This window comes from Neocloeon triangulifer, unplaced genomic scaffold (assembly GCF_031216515.1).
Source record: "Neocloeon triangulifer isolate White Clay Creek 2 clone unplaced genomic scaffold, ASM3121651v1 ptg000008l, whole genome shotgun sequence".
Classification (NCBI taxonomy): Eukaryota; Metazoa; Arthropoda; class Insecta; order Ephemeroptera; family Baetidae; genus Neocloeon; species Neocloeon triangulifer.
In genome coordinates, this window is record NW_026775550.1 from 3,002,619 (window position 1) to 3,021,186 (window position 18,568).

The 18,568-nt window shown below is 33.8% G+C and overlaps 1 protein-coding gene across 2 annotated transcripts in view; it reads right to left on the reverse strand.

Annotated features, from left to right (window-relative positions):
- LOC132194786 (carboxyl-terminal PDZ ligand of neuronal nitric oxide synthase protein) overlaps positions 1-18,568 on the reverse strand; it is a 96,688-nt gene that overhangs the window by 20,010 nt on the left and 58,110 nt on the right. For both annotated transcript variants that reach the window (XM_059616282.1, XM_059616283.1), the window contains exons 2-5: positions 16,624-16,695; positions 15,581-15,676; positions 14,444-14,499; positions 12,307-12,415 (exon numbers count right to left, since the gene is read on the reverse strand). In XM_059616282.1, the coding sequence (XP_059472265.1) occupies positions 12,307-12,415; positions 14,444-14,499; positions 15,581-15,676; positions 16,624-16,695 (333 nt within the window). The remainder of the gene's footprint in view (positions 1-12,306; positions 12,416-14,443; positions 14,500-15,580; positions 15,677-16,623; positions 16,696-18,568) is intronic.

Below are 18,568 nucleotides of genomic sequence, written 5' to 3' on the forward strand. Positions count from 1 at the left end.
AAAATTACTGCAATTTTATATCATGAATTTACAGATGTTGCGCTGCGCATTTCAACTTATTTTTAGCAAAGGCTGCGCATCCCAAAATTATGTTGGTACACGGCTGCCGTCAGAGCCATGGGGCCTTATGGCTCGGGCGGAAGACATCTTTTTTTTGGCCAACATAATAGAGCTGATGCGCGGCCTTTGATTTTTAGGTTGGTAGCAAATTAAAAATGCACACAAAAATGCGTAATATTTACACACATTTACAAAGTTTTCATGAAACCTCGATAATTCTCAGTGTAATTGAATCCATTTAACATAATTATATTTCTTATTTTACCCTTTAACTCTCTTCATTTTATCAACATTGATGGAGTTTTAATTTATGTATAAACTGAATGAAAGAATTAGCGTGAATCTTTACTTTGAAAGATATTCATAAAAAATCTTTAACAATTTCCTAAATTATAACTTCAGATAATTAGCAGACTAGTAATTGGAACTTTGATTTTCGGTTTCATCAATAAGTGACAAATTTTCAGCCTAACAGAGTAATTAGCTGCGTCAAAAGCTACATTATAAAATGTGCTTGGCGCGGTCCATGTATTTTTCATTACCCGTAATGGATGCTTGTAAACGCGAAACGGGTAATGGCCTATTAGACATCGGCATAATGGTCGTCAAACTCGGTGTGTTGCGGCGGCTTTGTTGTGTGAACAACGCACAAATGCAGGGTTTTAAAGCGGCCACCTTGGTTTGGCGCGGATCCGCACTGCGCCAAATAGTACGCCAGGTTTTTAATTTAAATTAAAGGTAAATAAGTTGGGCGACCAATTAAAATCGAGCGGGGCGTGCAGCGCTGGCAGCTCTTTAATTAAAAGATCTTTGTCGGTGCAAATAAAGAGAGGAGTGAGCGAGAGATTACTCCGCTCGCTCCTTCTTTCCCTCGTTGCCATTGTGAGACTTCCGCCCTATTAACTTTCTTTTTTCCCGGGCCGCTGATAATGACTTCTTAAACGAGGCACGGCTCGCGAAAATTTTCTGCGTGTGCTTTCGTAACGATCGACGCCAAAGTTGAAAACGAACCAAAAACAAGGAATTGACACAAAATTTAATTAAATGAGCGACAAAATAGTTAAAAAAAATTATAGTCAAGTGATAAATTTCCACCCCTTTAAATAGAGGTTGGTTTTTTATGTTTTCCAAATCCAATTTCAAATCGAAATATGAAAATTAAATTAAATTTTTTTGAATTATTATTCTATGGGTCAGATTGAAACCATTTAAGACCAAGTTTTACATTTGGCTTTTGTTCAATTTGATTCAGTCTTTATAACAAACAAACAAAGAATCTAATCATTTGCGTAGTCCAAATTTTTATATCGTTTGATAAATTAATTTCAACTTTTTACAAAATTATTATCTAATTATTTTTATTGAAGAATTCCTAATAACATGAATAAATATGATTTTAGTTATCTTAAAACATTGAATGATAAACATAAACAATTTTATTGTTTCCAATTAGCTTTGCATTGTATTTTGTATCTTTTACCTGAGGAAAATAATATAGGGTGACTATAAAAGAAAAAAAATTGGCCAATTTAATCCTTCCACATAAACAGATCGAAAAACTTTTCACAAATTTAAAATAATCTCTCGCATCTGAAATTTTCATTCACCAATTTTTCTATTTTCCATAATCACTGTTTGACTTTCCTCGTCACACTTTTGTATTTTGAAAATACAGCGAGCGCGTGTGTTGCAACGTGCCAGAGCAGTCTGGTGGAGCAAATAGCTCTCGGGCAGGATTTCCCAGCGCGTGCGTGTGTATTTTCCTCGGCCATAAAGTTGGCCGCGAGTGTTTTGAACGCGACAGATTTTAATCTCGCAAGCCGCTCAGGTGCGAGAGCGGCGAAAGAAAGATATTTGCGACGAGGGAGCGCCTGCCAGATCCCAAGGTGCTCTCGATCCGTGGCCACCCGCCAAACACACCCGCAATCGCGCGCCTCACGCACATTACGCGCGAATTCACGCGAGGAACGCGTGGCACCCGCGGCGCCTCTCCCATCCAACACCTTATATGGACAATTACGCTTATAATCATTAAAAAAGCCAAAGTTAATTCAAAATATTCAATTATTTTCAAGTTGATATTATCAGATTGTGTTTTCGTTTTGTCTGAAATTGGACTATGAGTTAATTTTAATTAAATATTTAAATAGTTCTTCAGATAGAAGGTTCTAGCGGCTGGAAAATTTAATATTTTAGATATCGTTGGAAAACAATTCTTCAGTTTTAAAGCTTCAAATTAGGACAGAAAGATCTTTACATATTATGGATAACAACTAGAGATTTTGTGCATTTATTTTATTTTCATTGACGACTTTGAAAATTTAGTACTAAAATTCAGAAGCACTTTGTCTAAAAATGTAATCTTAAATAATAGCAAATGCAAAAATTAATTATTTTATAATTTATTTACTATTTTTGCTTTTTAAATTAAATGTTAATATTTTATATCTTATTTTTTAATATGAAGAACAATAAATCATATTTAAATAATAATTTTACATAAAATGTTTTGAACTATTTGTCATTTTATCTTTGGAAACACCAAAATATTTTCTTTTAAATAGATTTTTTCTAATAAATATGATGAGTTATAAAAATAATTTGAATAATTTTAGCAAATTATAGTTCGGCTTTTTCAATACGTCCGTTTTCTTATGTCAATAACATAAAAATTAACCCTTCCGGCAATAAAATTCAAGCAGTCTCATACAAATTTGACCAAAATTATTATTTTGAATGCTGTTGTTATATTACACAGGGCACAGAGTACACGAAGTGCGTTTTGTTTTTGCTGCGAGATATAGAACAGCTGCTCGGAACTTTCCACGCGCGATGTTATTTTCCACCTCGCAACTTAATTACAACTCGGATAATAACGCCGAGCCAGGCTACTTTCGGACCGTAAAGTTTTTGCTCAAAGCCCTTTTTGTCGCCGCTGCTTTATGATCTGCACACCCCGGATTGGAAAAATGAGAAAACTTTTCCATTCTCGGCCGGTGGGAAGAGATAGATGGAGTGCGCAAGAGAAAAGTAAAAAGTCGTGTTTCAGGTTGGACTACTTTTGCAATTTCGTCCCCCTTCTGCTCTGATTAGCACCCTTATTTCACTTCGCAACTTTGTAATTAGCACGGATGGAGAAGGAATAAACAAACAAGAGAGAATTTAGAGAACATGTGTTGAGTGTTATTCAAGATGAAAGTCTGTTATTAATTATCAAATTTCGTTTGAACTTGTTTACATTTTAAATTGAAATATTGGCTTTTCAAAGTAGAAAGTGAAAAGTTAAAATGTTTTGATCAGAAATAATTATGTGTTATAATAATATGGAAAAAAATTTGTCAGCGAGCAGCGCGTTTGCTAGTGAAATAAGTTGGAACTTGAATTTGTTAGTTAAACTAACTTAGTTTTAAGATTTTATGTCAAAATGTGGTTTTTTTCTTCCAATTTTGCTGATTTTTTTTTGTATTTTTTTTCTTGCTTATGTGACTGCCTTTTGTTTTTTAATAAAAACAATTTTCGCAACGATCTCTTGATTTCCAAAATTTATCCTTTTGTTATAAAATATTCAGTATCAATGCAAATATTAAAACTTTTCTCGAAGGTCTTGAACTTGTTTTCAAGATTTCCGCGTTGAAAGCAGAACCTCCACTTTCTGTAAATCAGAGTAATTAGCCAATTAATTGCGAGCGGCCGAGGACAAGCAGAAAGGTCTCTCCGAAATAATTCCGAAATATAAATCAAAAGGCTGGTCGTGACGTAAATCGCGTGACATCATAATCACAAAAGTTGGCAGAAAGACGGCGCGGCACATTCATTTATAGCTAGTAGTAGCTGAGTGAGGACAAACATAGTCTTGGCCCGGGCCACTCAAGGTTTCGCTCGCCGTGGATGAGAGAAAGAAAACTCTCTCGTTCGCTCGCTCGTTCGCGGCGCGACCTTTTTTCGTGATAATAAACGCGAAAATAAATTCGACCGAGGTGGTTGAGCCGTGCAGAGGAAAAGAAAAAGGGGCCACACGCCGCGGGCGGTGAAGCGACGAGCAAAAGTTAGGCAACTGGCAGGTTGTGCACGTCCAACAGGTTGCATACCTGGAGATGGACAGGCGTCGATCAAGCCAAACTTGCAAGCTGGCGTGAGCGAGCAACAACTTTGCAAGTTGATACATACCTTGTAAGGCACTCATTTTGAGCTCTGATAAAGTTTTTAAGTTTATTTTTTTAATAGCATGAAACTGAATTTTCTTCAAAGCTGCCATAAATTGTAAATAACTTTTATTTTAATAGAAATACAAAAATTTAATATAAAAATAAAATCAAATTTACTTATGTCGCTTTTTTACACTGTATGACATTTTTTATCTCAATATTTTGCATTTTTATTATTTATACAGTTCATTTTTCTACCATTCAAGTTTTACAACATCTATTCTGCAAATCAATCTTGATGGACTGATTTCTAAAGACATCATACACGTAGTTGCTGCGTAAGTTTATCGTCTAAAAGATCTAAAAGCCCAGCGCTATGTCGCCAAATTTTGGTTCCTAATTGTTAAATTTAAATTTTCCAGTTCAAACTGTTATGATTAAATGTTAATCTAGTGCCTTTCAGCTTATGAGCGATTTCAAGATCTGCAAATCAATCATGATGGACTGATTTCTAAAGACATTATTAAAGCAGAGGCTGCTTTATTGTATCGTCTAAAATGTCTAAAAGCCCAGCGCTATGTCGCCAAATTATGGTTCCTAATTGTTAAATTTAAATTTTCCAGTTCAAACTGTTATGATTAAATGTTAATCTAGTGCCTTTCAGCTTATGAGCGATTTCAAGATCTGCAAATCAATCATGATGGACTGATTTCTAAAGACATTATTAAAGCAGAGGCTGCTTTATTGTATCGTCTAAAAGGTCTAAAAGCCCAGCGCTATGTCGCCAAATTTCGGTTCCTAATTGTTAAATTTAAATTTTCCAGTTCAAAATGCGATGATTAAATGTTTATCTAGTGCCTTTAAGAATATGAGCAAATTCCACATCTGCAAATCAATCATGATGGACTGATTTCTAAAGACATTATTAAAGCAGAGGCTGCTTTATTGTATCGTCTAAAAGGTCTAAAAGCCCAGCGCTATGTCGCCAAATTTCGGTTCCTAATTGTTAAATTTAAATTTTCCAGTTCAAAATGCGATGATTAAATGTTTATCTAGTGCCTTTAAGAATATGAGCAAATTCCACATCTGCAAATCAATCATGATGGACTGATTTCTAAAGACATTATTAAAGCAGAGGCTGCTTTATTGTATCGTCTAAAAGGTCTAAAAGCCCAGCGCTATGTCGCCAAATTATGGTTCCTAATTGTTAAATTTAAATTTTCCAGTTCAAACTGTTATGATTAAATGTTAATCTAGTGCCTTTCAGCTTATGAGCGATTTCAAGATCTGCAAATCAATCATGATGGACTGATTTCTAAAGACATTATTAAAGCAGAGGCTGCTTTATTGTATCGTCTAAAAGGTCTAAAAGCCCAGCGCTATGTCGCCAAATTTCGGTTCCTAATTGTTAAATTTAAATTTTCCAGTTCAAAATGCGATGATTAAATGTTTATCTAGTGCCTTTAAGAATATGAGCAAATTCCACATCTGCAAATCAATCATGATGGACTGATTTCTAAAGACATTATTAAAGCAGAGGCTGCTTTATTGTATCGTCTAAAAGGTCTAAAAGCCCAGCGCTATGTCGCCAAATTTCGGTTCCTAATTGTTAAATTTAAATTTTCCAGTTCAAAATGCGATGATTAAATGTTTATCTAGTGCCTTTAAGAATATGAGCAAATTCCACATCTGCAAATCAATCATGATGGACTGATTTCTAAAGTCATTATTAAAGCAGAGTCTGCTTTAGTTCATCGTCTAAAAGGTCTAAAAGTCCTGCGCTATGTCGCCAAATTTTGGTTTCTAATTGTTAAATTTAAATTTTCCAGTTCAAAATGCGATGATTAAATGTTTATCTAGTGCCTTTAAGAATATGAGCAAATTCCACATCTGCAAATCAATCTTGATGGACTGATTTCTAAAGACATCATTAAAGTAGAGGCTGCTTTATTGTATCGTCTAAAAGGTCTAAAAGCCCAGCGCTATGTCGCCAAATTTCGGTTCCTAATTGTTAAATTTAAATTTTCCAGTTCAAAATGCGATGATTAAATGTTTATCTAGTGCCTTTAAGAATATGAGCAAATTCCACATCTGCAAATCAATCATGATGGACTGATTTCTAAAGTCATTATTAAAGCAGAGTCTGCTTTAGTTCATCGACTAAAAGGTCTAAAAGTCCTGCGCTATGTCGCCAAATTTTGGTTTCTAATTGTTAAATTTAAATTTTCCAGTTCAAACTGTTATGATTAAATGTTAATCTAGTGCCTTTCAGCTTATGAGCGATTTCAAGATCTGCAAATCAATCATGATGGACTGATTTCTAAAGACATTATTAAAGCAGAGGCTGCTTTATTGTATCGTCTAAAAGGTCTAAAAGCCCAGCGCTATGTCGCCAAATTATGGTTCCTAATTGTTAAATTTAAATTTTCCAGTTCAAAATGCGATGATTAAATGTTTATCTAGTGCCTTTAAGAATATGAGCAAATTCCACATCTGCAAATCAATCTTGATGGACTGATTTCTAAAGACATCATTAAAGTAGAGGCTGCTTTATTGTATCGTCTAAAAGGTCTAAAAGCCCAGCGCTATGTCGCCAAATTATGGTTCCTAATTGTTAAATTTAAATTTTCCAGTTCAAACTGTTATGATTAAATGTTAATCTAGTGCCTTTCAGCTTATGAGCGATTTCAAAATCTGCAAATCAATCATGATGGACTGATTTCTAAAGACATTATTAAAGCAGAGGCTGCTTTATTGTATCGTCTAAAAGGTCTAAAAGCCCAGCGCTATGTCGCCAAATTTCGGTTCCTAATTGTTAAATTTAAATTTTCCAGTTCAAAATGCGATGATTAAATGTTTATCTAGTGCCTTTAAGAATATGAGCAAATTCCACATCTGCAAATCAATCATGATGGACTGATTTCTAAAGTCATTATTAAAGCAGAGTCTGCTTTAGTTCATCGACTAAAAGGTCTAAAAGTCCTGCGCTATGTCGCCAAATTTTGGTTTCTAATTGTTAAATTTAAATTTTCCAGTTCAAACTGTTATGATTAAATGTTAATCTAGTGCCTTTCAGCTTATGAGCGATTTCAAGATCTGCAAATCAATCATGATGGACTGATTTCTAAAGACATTATTAAAGCAGAGGCTGCTTTATTGTATCGTCTAAAAGGTCTAAAAGCCCAGCGCTATGTCGCCAAATTATGGTTCCTAATTGTTAAATTTAAATTTTCCAGTTCAAACTGTTATGATTAAATGTTAATCTAGTGCCTTTCAGCTTATGAGCGATTTCAAAATCTGCAAATCAATCATGATGGACTGATTTCTAAAGACATTATTAAAGCAGAGGCTGCTTTATTGTATCGTCTAAAAGGTCTAAAAGCCCAGCGCTATGTCGCCAAATTTCGGTTCCTAATTGTTAAATTTAAATTTTCCAGTTCAAAATGCGATGATTAAATGTTTATCTAGTGCCTTTAAGAATATGAGCAAATTCCACATCTGCAAATCAATCATGATGGACTGATTTCTAAAGTCATTATTAAAGCAGAGTCTGCTTTAGTTCATCGTCTAAAAGGTCTAAAAGTCCTGCGCTATGTCGCCAAATTTTGTTTTCTAATTGTTAAATTTAAATTTTCCAGTTCAAAATGCGATGATTAAATGTTTATCTAGTGCCTTTAAGAATATGAGCAAATTCCACATCTGCAAATCAATCTTGATGGACTGATTTCTAAAGACATCATTAAAGTAGAGGCTGCTTTATTGTATCGTCTAAAAGGTCTAAAAGCCCAGCGCTATGTCGCCAAATTATGGTTCCTAATTGTTAAATTTAAATTTTCCAGTTCAAACTGTTATGATTAAATGTTAATCTAGTGCCTTTCAGCTTATGAGCGATTTCAAAATCTGCAAATCAATCATGATGGACTGATTTCTAAAGACATTATTAAAGCAGAGGCTGCTTTATTGTATCGTCTAAAAGGTCTAAAAGCCCAGCGCTATGTCGCCAAATTTCGGTTCCTAATTGTTAAATTTAAATTTTCCAGTTCAAAATGCGATGATTAAATGTTTATCTAGTGCCTTTAAGAATATGAGCAAATTCCACATCTGCAAATCAATCATGATGGACTGATTTCTAAAGTCATTATTAAAGCAGAGTCTGCTTTAGTTCATCGACTAAAAGGTCTAAAAGTCCTGCGCTATGTCGCCAAATTTTGGTTTCTAATTGTTAAATTTAAATTTTCCAGTTCAAACTGTTATGATTAAATGTTAATCTAGTGCCTTTCAGCTTATGAGCGATTTCAAGATCTGCAAATCAATCATGATGGACTGATTTCTAAAGACATTATTAAAGCAGAGGCTGCTTTATTGTATCGTCTAAAAGGTCTAAAAGCCCAGCGCTATGTCGCCAAATTATGGTTCCTAATTGTTAAATTTAAATTTTCCAGTTCAAAATGCGATGATTAAAAGTTTATCTAGTGCCTTTCAGCTTATGAGCGATTTCAAGATCTGCAAATCAATCATGATGGACTGATTTCTAAAGACATTATTAAAGCAGAGGCTGCTTTATTGTATCGTCTAAAAGGTCTAAAAGCCCAGCGCTATGTCGCCAAATTTCGGTTCCTAATTGTTAAATTTAAATTTTCCAGTTCAAAATGCGATGATTAAAAGTTTATCTAGTGCCTTTCAGCTTATGAGCGATTTCAAGATCTGCAAATCAATCATGATGGACTGATTTCTAAAGACATTATTAAAGCAGAGGCTGCTTTATTGTATCGTCTAAAAGGTCTAAAAGCGCAGCGCTATGTCGCCAAATTTCGGTTCCTAATTGTTAAATTTAAATTTTCCAGTTCAAAATGCGATGATTAAAAGTTTATCTAGTGCCTTTAAGAATATGAGCAAATTCCACATCTGCAAATCAATCATGATGGACTGATTTCTAAAGTCATTATTAAAGCAGAGTCTGCTTTAGTTCATCGACTAAAAGGTCTAAAAGTCCTGCGCTATGTCGCCAAATTTTGGTTTCTAATTGTTAAATTTAAATTTTCCAGTTCAAACTGTTATGATTAAATGTTAATCTAGTGCCTTTCAGCTTATGAGCGATTTCAAGATCTGCAAATCAATCATGATGGACTGATTTCTAAAGACATTATTAAAGCAGAGGCTGCTTTATTGTATCGTCTAAAAGGTCTAAAAGCCCAGCGCTATGTCGCCAAATTATGGTTCCTAATTGTTAAATTTAAATTTTCCAGTTCAAAATGCGATGATTAAAAGTTTATCTAGTGCCTTTCAGCTTATGAGCGATTTCAAGATCTGCAAATCAATCATGATGGACTGATTTCTAAAGACATTATTAAAGCAGAGGCTGCTTTATTGTATCGTCTAAAAGGTCTAAAAGCCCAGCGCTATGTCGCCAAATTTCGGTTCCTAATTGTTAAATTTAAATTTTCCAGTTCAAAATGCGATGATTAAAAGTTTATCTAGTGCCTTTCAGCTTATGAGCGATTTCAAGATCTGCAAATCAATCATGATGGACTGATTTCTAAAGACATTATTAAAGCAGAGGCTGCTTTATTGTATCGTCTAAAAGGTCTAAAAGCCCAGCGCTATGTCGCCAAATTTCGGTTCCTAATTGTTAAATTTAAATTTTCCAGTTCAAAATGCGATGATTAAATGTTTATCTAGTGCCTTTAAGAATATGAGCGATTTCAAAATCTGCAAATCAATCATGATGGACTGATTTCTAAAGACATTATTAAAGCAGAGGCTGCTTTATTGTATCGTCTAAAAGGTCTAAAAGCCCAGCGCTATGTCGCCAAATTATGGTTCCTAATTGTTAAATTTAAATTTTCCAGTTCAAAATGCGATGATTAAATGTTTATCTAGTGCCTTTCAGCATATGAGCGATTTCAAGATCTGCAAATCAATCATGATGGACTGATTTCTAAAGACATTATTAAAGCTGAGTCTGCTTTAGTTTATCGTCTAAAAGGTCTAAAAGCCCAGCGCTATGTCGCCAAATTTCGGTTCCTAATTGTTAAATTTAAATTTTCCAGTTCAAAATGCGATGATTAAATGTTTATCTAGTGCCTTTAAGAATATGAGCGATTTCAAAATCTGCAAATCAATCATGATGGACTGATTTCTAAAGACATTATTAAAGCTGAGTCTGCTTTAGTTTATCGTCTAAAAGGTCTAAAAGCCCAGCGCTATGTCGCCAAATTTTAGTTCCTGATTGTTAAATTTAAATTTTCCAGTTCAAAATGCGATGATTAAATGTTTATCTAGTGCCTTTAAGAATATGAGCAAATTCCACATCTGCAAATCAATCATGATGGACTGATTTCTAAAGACATCATTTAATAGACAAGATTAAGATAGTAATAGTAATTTTGTGTAAATTAAGTAAATTTAAATTAACGTCCAACTCAACCTTAAGTTAATAAAAAGTGTAAATTAAATGTTTTGATCGTGCGTTTAGTATTTATTAGATAATTCATTCAGTGAATTGTAAAAATAACTAAAATTTTCATCCATTTACGAAAGCACGACTCGATTTTGAATTTTTTCTAACAAGAATATAGATATAGTATTTATAACCTTTCTCAATTTATTTCAAGTCGAAATATGCATTTTGTTTGCTTTTGAAAGGAAATATATCATCTCTGTCAAATATTTTCGCGTTTTTCTCTGGCTGAGATTTATTGGTCTTCTCCGGCGAATGTTTGAGTTTGATCGGCCTGAGCCAATACAACTGCGAGACGAGCGTGTCCCGCAGCTAAGCCGGGCCGGATCAACAACACACGTGCGTGGCCATTTATACACACGAGTGTACAATACCAACACGGAAAATCGCTCTCATTATTTATAAACGGGCCGCTTGTTCCGATCAAACACTGCACGGATGCACCATAGTCGCGGCGTCTGACGTCAATCGGCCGGCGCTGCCGCCGGTGCCTGCCAAGAAAAGTGAAGCGCGAGTAGAGACTAAACACTAAATTTAATACAGACACGCTCGGTTTCACGGATTGCCACAATGCTCTCTCTTTTCTTTCGGCGGAAAGTCGCCCAGAATAGCAGTCGTAGGTGATGCACTGCAATTGCACCGACAGTCAAGGTTTCTCGAAACGCACCCGGGAATCCCGGTTTTGAAAATAAACAATTTGAATCTCAATTGAATCGAAATTTAAAGACACACAATAGTTTTTTTTAAATCTGATCTAATTTAAAAAAAAATGATATAAATTTCAAATCAAGGGTCAAACTATGGATCAAATTTTCCTGCCAGATGAATAAGAATCTCAAAGTCCTGGTAAATTTGGCCAAAACAGTAATTTTTTAGTTGTAGATTTTGATTTCCAGAAGAATTGGAATACCATTTTGACGACACAGTCATAATTTTTCTTATTTATTTTTAATTAATGTTAAATATTAAAAATTTTAGCTATAAAATATTGATTTTGGACAAAAATTTAATGGAACTTTTATTTTTTTTTTGTATCTTTATGAACGATTTATCAGTGTAATTAACATATTAAAAGTTTCTTTAATGTTTTCAGAACCCCTTAGCTGTGGATAGTTTAAGAACCAGAATTGTCAGACACACTTTTCGACTTAAGCCGGCAATTAAATCCAGGCCTTGCGATTTGTCTTTAGTGTTTTGTCTCAACACGAATTTCCCCGACTGAGTTTTCGTGACAACAAACTCGTTGGTTTTGGCCGCCGTTCAAATTTTAATCGCCTGCGCGGATTTGAGTTATTGCGGCTCGAAATAATATTGAGCCGAAAATCTGCAGACAAACAAATAAACAAGCAAAACTGCGCACCTCGAGCGCTTAGTCAGCATCGGCCGATAACAAAAGCAGTAAATTCGCGCTGCAGACACACTCGCAGTCTGGCTTTGCCGAGAACAACCAACAGAGTCGTTGCCTTGCAGTTATAATTAAAATAATGAATCACAGCTCGCGACTCGCTCCACATTCGTGGCGAATGAAATGAAAAATCGTGAAAATGGAATCAGTGTCGGAATGAATTTCATAAAACGCGCAAACCGAATGGAAGAAACTATAGCTTGAACGATCGAGGAATAATAAAAAAATTCACTTACTTTTTTCGTCGACTTGAACACGTTGCATTTGAATACGTTGCTAGCACCATCTCGCGCGATGTACGAGAAGATTTTGAGGTCCTGCGAGTCGTGCGACACGTAGAATATTCTGAAAATGAAATAAAATCAAATAAATACAAATTAATTATGGTCTGGAAAATGGGAAGAGGAAAAATATGAAAATTATTATTGTTTCATGGAAGAATTAATATTTAATTTTGAAATTTAAAGTCTAGTTAATTAAATCAAATGATAAGGAATAGCTTAAATAAACGTATTACATTTACTTGATTCAACATAATTACTCTGGATATTTTTTAAGCCTTTTATTATTGCTGTATAAATTTCTAGCAAATTCTGAAAGGCAAACTAAATATCCTAATTAACTTTTTTAATTAATTTGTGTACTTATTGTAACATGTACTAGCTGAATAAATGTTGATATGTGTTGGCGAGATAATATCTTTAAAGACAAAATGTAGATCTGTCTCATATCAACGGTTAGAAATAAATATTGAATTTTCGGCCCCTTAAAGTTAAAAATTACATTATGAGACAAATGGCCGAAAATTAAGTTTTAATTTAATTATGCTGCAAATAATCAAAGTTAATGTTTAAATTTATATTAATATAATTAAACTCGGAAATTAATGTAAATATATTTTTAAATATATATTAATAATTAAAAATGGTGTAAAATACTTAAATTTCTTTTTAGAGAACAAACATTTAAAATTGAATTTGAGAATTCTAACTTTATTACAAAATAATAATATTTCAAAACAGCAGATTTCCAAATAAGAATTTCCACGTAAAAGTTTTATCTTATCTGCCATTTGAAAAATATTGAATGATTTAAGTGCTAAATCATCATTTCTGACGTCAATGCGTGTGAAAAGCGGAAGGAATTATGCAACTTGTGTTTTAAAACAAGCGTTTAATTTTGGTGGTTTTGTGCGCCACACCGTCTAGCTGTTGGTGCGAACGCGCTAAGCTACCATTCGGCAAATATTGTTTTAATTTAACAAAGCACCGGCTTCATTAATGCAGAGTCAACACGGCTCGCGGCCGTGAGAGATTTATTCGCCTCAAAGGAACCAACTAAACAAACACGCACCACGAATGCGAGACAGTGATATAAAACCAAGGAAAGCACAAAGGCGTTTTTCGCCCGATTCTCTGCCAAAAGCCGGCTCAGGCATTTATTTTATTTGGTGTGTGTGTGTCTGTTTGTTGGGCGACACGTTTTTTTTTCAAACGTGCGCGCAAAAAAGGAAGTGCATGAGAAAGTGTGTTTCTTATCTCGCAAGGAAAATCCATGGGAAAAATGTGACAAGTGAAATGGGCTTAGAGAAACGAATCCTGCAAAAAGTGACGCACGGCGAGTAGACTCTACGCCCAATTTTGACAAAAAAAAAAATATTGCAAAAGAGGAAGAAGTTCAAACATTATTTATAAAACTGATTAAAAATGAGTTTTAATTTTGTTTAAGCTCCAAAATATTTTACCTTTTTCAGGATTTTTAGACATTTTATTGTTACCTTTTGCGATTCTTGTCAATTTTTATAGTTTATAGAAGCTTGAAATGATGTGAAATCGTTCAAATTTTGCAACAAACTCACTCAGAGTCACATTTTTCTTCCAATTTCCTGGTTTGTATAGCTTAAATACATGTTTTAATATCATAATTCATAATTTATTTATTTGATATTTTAGATGAGATTCGGTTGTTGAAACAAATGCAAGATTTTCTACTGTATTTTTCTTTTATTTCAGAAATTACCAGGAAATTTTATGGTAAATTTGCTGATATCGAAGTTTAAATGAAAATTTGGATCAAAGTTGAATTATTATCACGTAAAATCTTCCGCATTAAAAAAATTTAATAATTTTTTTCTATCAAAAATAAATTGTTTGCAGAAAATGAGGTAATGACTAAAAAAACATTGACTTTTTTTTAAATAAAATAAAAAATTGAATTAATTAATTTTCAAAGTAAGAGCGTCATACCTACTTAAAGCATGGAAGGAATAAATATTGAATTTAAATCGAAATTTTCCATAACACCACAATATTTTATACAGAAATTGATAGTATTTTATTATTCAATTGAATATAAAAGTCAAATCCGACTCACCTATAGATAGGGTGGTGCATGAGAACCAGTTTGCTTTCGTCCATCCATTGATTTTTCTGCAACGAGAATAACAAGCGTGGGTTAGACCTTGTGGGAATGGGCAAGCGTGAGTTGCGATGAAACCCTTGCTCTTTGTTTCCAAGGTGAATCTCCCAGGGAGGAATCGCTCACTCTTCGCCGCCCTTAAATTTTCTTCCGGGCGCGACTTTCCCGGCTGCCTCTGGAGATTTGCGAAAAAGTAGTAAACCCTTGAGCTGTAATTTTGAGGATGCGCGCCGCGTGCGTGAATAATACAGCAGCCCCGTGATGAAAGGTCGGGGCGCGGCTGCTGTGGGTTCGAGCCACTTAAAATGCAAATTCGGATGTGTGTGCCCTGCGCACACTAAGGCTTTAATTAAGATCAGAGCAGACGAAGAGTGATTCTGATTATTTTACATCAAAGTGAATAATTCAAAGGGTTTTGGGGTTTTGTTTGTTGTTGCATTTAAGGAAACGCCAAGGATTTAGGATAGTCAAATTTTAAGAGTAGCAATCTATGATATAGCTTTCCATTATTGTATTATTTAAATTAAACCCACAACTACGTGACAAATATTCATCTATGTTTTATGCAGTTAATTGATACTTGACGCAAGGTTATATTTATACATTTAAAGTTGCTAACAAGTCGTATACTTGCCAACGTTCAAGAAAGAACTACCATTGAAAATTTTATTAATAAATGATTTAATAATAATGCACAAAAAAGTTAAAAAGATATAAAATAAAATTTAAAATAATAAAATTCAATTGTTTTAGTAGAATTCATTATAATATTAATAAGTTGTTAAAATTACTTGCATTTTTTTTAAATAGCATCAAAACATAAAATATTTGTTCCTAATCAACACTTCAAAGATTTATCTAGATTTATTTTCTTTGATGATAAAAATTAAGAGAATGATCAATTTTCTGGTGAAATTTATAATTCTGCTTAAAAATAAAATAACTTTTGATATTTATTTTTTGAATTTTCTTACTTAATCTCTTTCAGAATTTTGCAATAAAATTCTCACTCAATTTCCATTTTTAACAGGCAAATTTTAGTTGTTGCATGCATATCCGAATAAACCACAGCTTCCAGATTTCATTCCTTACCTTTTTCTTTTTGCTCTTGAGACTGACTTTGACACCTTCGATGGAAACCTCGACGTTGACTTTCTTCTTCTTCACCGACTTCGCTTTGAATTCGTACTGTCAACACCAGAGACATATATCAAATTAGAATATATTACTCCTCTCCTCACTTTGAAATTCTGCGAGCAAAATCCGAGTGGCAACTTTTCTCTTTCCACTCTCGATTCAGCCCGATGAGAGAGTGCAAAGGAAAAAACGGAAAAGTTTCCGCTTCATTAACGATGAATTATCGTCCACATTCACTCGAGCGACACTCAAAAGGCAGCTGATTGAAGAGTTCTCGGTCCATAAGAACGGGGAGACTCAAAGAGTGAAAACTCGACAGTGAAATTTATTATCAAAAGATAATTTTAATGGCTATTTTAGTGTTTGTCCTGGATGGTTTCATGTACTTGCATTTTTTAATAAAATTGACGGAAAATTTAAATCATTCAATCCAAAATTGAAACTTTTTTTGTTAAAAAAGTTACAAGTAATCATTCTTCTTCTGTCATTTAATTTTTTTCAAAATTACGCACGGAATTCTTATTATTGAATTGAATTAAAAAAAATATATATTGAATTCTTAATTAGTCTTCCATACCATTTTCTAAATTATTGAGGTTAAACATGAAATATATTTGAAATTGGAATTATTTAGTGAAAAGAAACAGAAATATAAAATTAATTTAAATATTTAAAAAAAATAAAAAATAAATTGATCTCTAAAAAAAGCACTTCTTACATTTCTTCAGATATGAGTTTATATTAACATTCCTGGTTGCGGCCGAAATAGGATTTGAGTCTGCCACTTTTCCAATATTAATATTAAATTCCGCGCTTGCCATTCTGCGCGCACCGGGATTGAATTAAAGAGGCGGAGGAAAGCGGCGCAGAGAAGAGCAAAGAGAAACGTGCCTGCGGCTGAATTTATCGCAACGGCAGCAAATCTGCGGATATAGTACATTTGCCAAAGGTAGGCAGACATATGTATGAGTTTGGTTGCCGTCGACATAGAGACTCACCCGAATGCGGCGCATGGCGGCCACGATTTCCGCTCGGCTGGTCGGACGGGGAATGTCCAATGTCCCGATAAACTGAAACAAACGGAATTCATAATGAATGAGTGCACTCGCAATCAGGAAGGACAGATTAATGACCCTGCAACGAAAAGCGTGAAAAATATACGCGCGCGTTTTTAAAGGCTGCTGTCGCGCTTTCAGCAGCTTTTGTCAGAGACCTTTGTGAATACAAACACATAAAAAGTTAATCTGCTTTTTCCACTACAAAATACAAAGAGTCTTTTTAGTACTGCATTTTTTAGTTCATTTTGCAGACTGAAGAGGAATGTTATGGAATTAATTTAAGTTGTCTAAATGAAACAAATTTAAATTATAAACCTTAATTACAATCGTTTTGTTAGTTTGCTTAAAACTTTTGTGTCCATGCATAAATTTTATACGGAACAGGAGTTTCTTGATTTCATGACACACTTGTAAATTTTTGTAAATATGTTTAAATTTCTTTTAATCTTTCTCCTATCTTCTTTTGACCCAATTGTAAATAAGTGAATTACGTCTGAGTGCACTATTTGTAATATCACGCTATAAGACAATAAAAGAGTTGCAATAATAATAATAATTATTATTTTTATTGCTTTTTTTTAATTCGATCAAATACAGGAAATATAGCAAATAAAATAGTGGAGGAACTAGTTTTATGCAAGAAAAAGTGATCATTATTTGCTAAAAAAAAAACTATCCCAATAATTAAGAGAAAGGTTAAAGTTTTTTATTCTCGGATTTTATTTTAATATATGTATTTTCCTAATAATTTAGGAGAACTTAAAATCCTTTAAATTAATTTCGACCAAGTAACTTTTATTAAATAATATTTTGCTATTGTGCCTTTCATTTCAACAGAATATAAACCAATGAGATTGTGACAAAACACCGAAAAAACTATGATAAGTAAATTTCAAATATTTTGAACAAATCGAAATATTCAGGATGTACTAAATTTTTAACTTTTTGATTCTCCAAACATGTTCACTAATTTGCAAAGAATGTTAAATATTTTAATAATGCCTATTGGAAAAGAGCAATGCCATTCACTTAGCAATGTTTGTTTCGCAGGTTGCATACGTTTTACAACTTCGAAGCGGCCATTCATTACAAAAAAATACGAGGAGGATTTAAATTATTAAGTTTGACTGAGTTTGACAGTTGCTTTTGATAATTTTTCAAATTTATTTCAAAATATGAATGATTTCACTAATAGAGGTTTATTGGAATTTTAATGATAATAATTTTAATATGAATTTTACGTGTTATTTTTGGGGAAAACGGCTCAAAATTTTGCTTTTAATAAAAACTATTAATTAAATTTCCTATCAGTGGGAAATCTGGGTTTTCATATTAAAAAACATAGCCTATGAGAGATAAGCTTTTGTCACTCCAATCCTGCCACTGTATGCAAATTGGAGAAATTTCTCTCCTTGGAAAAGATCTGATCAGGTCCATTCAAAAAGAGATCTCGTTAGCTTCCACTTAAAATTATCTACGTAAAAAAATCCGTTTTGAATGGGCTCTCTTTACTTTCAATGAAGGGTTCACTTCATCAACTGTGTCAAGAGCGCGCGTTGAAAAACGCCGCGTCGGTTTCGAGAGGAAAATGAAATCCTCTGCGTCGCAGAAAAGGGTTGCTTAATTCGAGGATTAGCAAGCCAAAGTGATCAAAACGCGACGGCTTTTGCGGGAAGCCTTTCATTCGAGGACGACGCGATTTTGACGAACGCAGCCAGTGAACGGGAAATGGATTTTAACTTAAGTCTTCACTCGACTTAATCTGCTTCCCAAATCCTCCACCCGATGTGCGTATGTGTGTGAGTAGAGGCAGAGCGAGCCGATAAATCTTATTAAGCGACGAGTGTCATTCCATTTGGGACAAACGCACTGCGATGCAAAATAA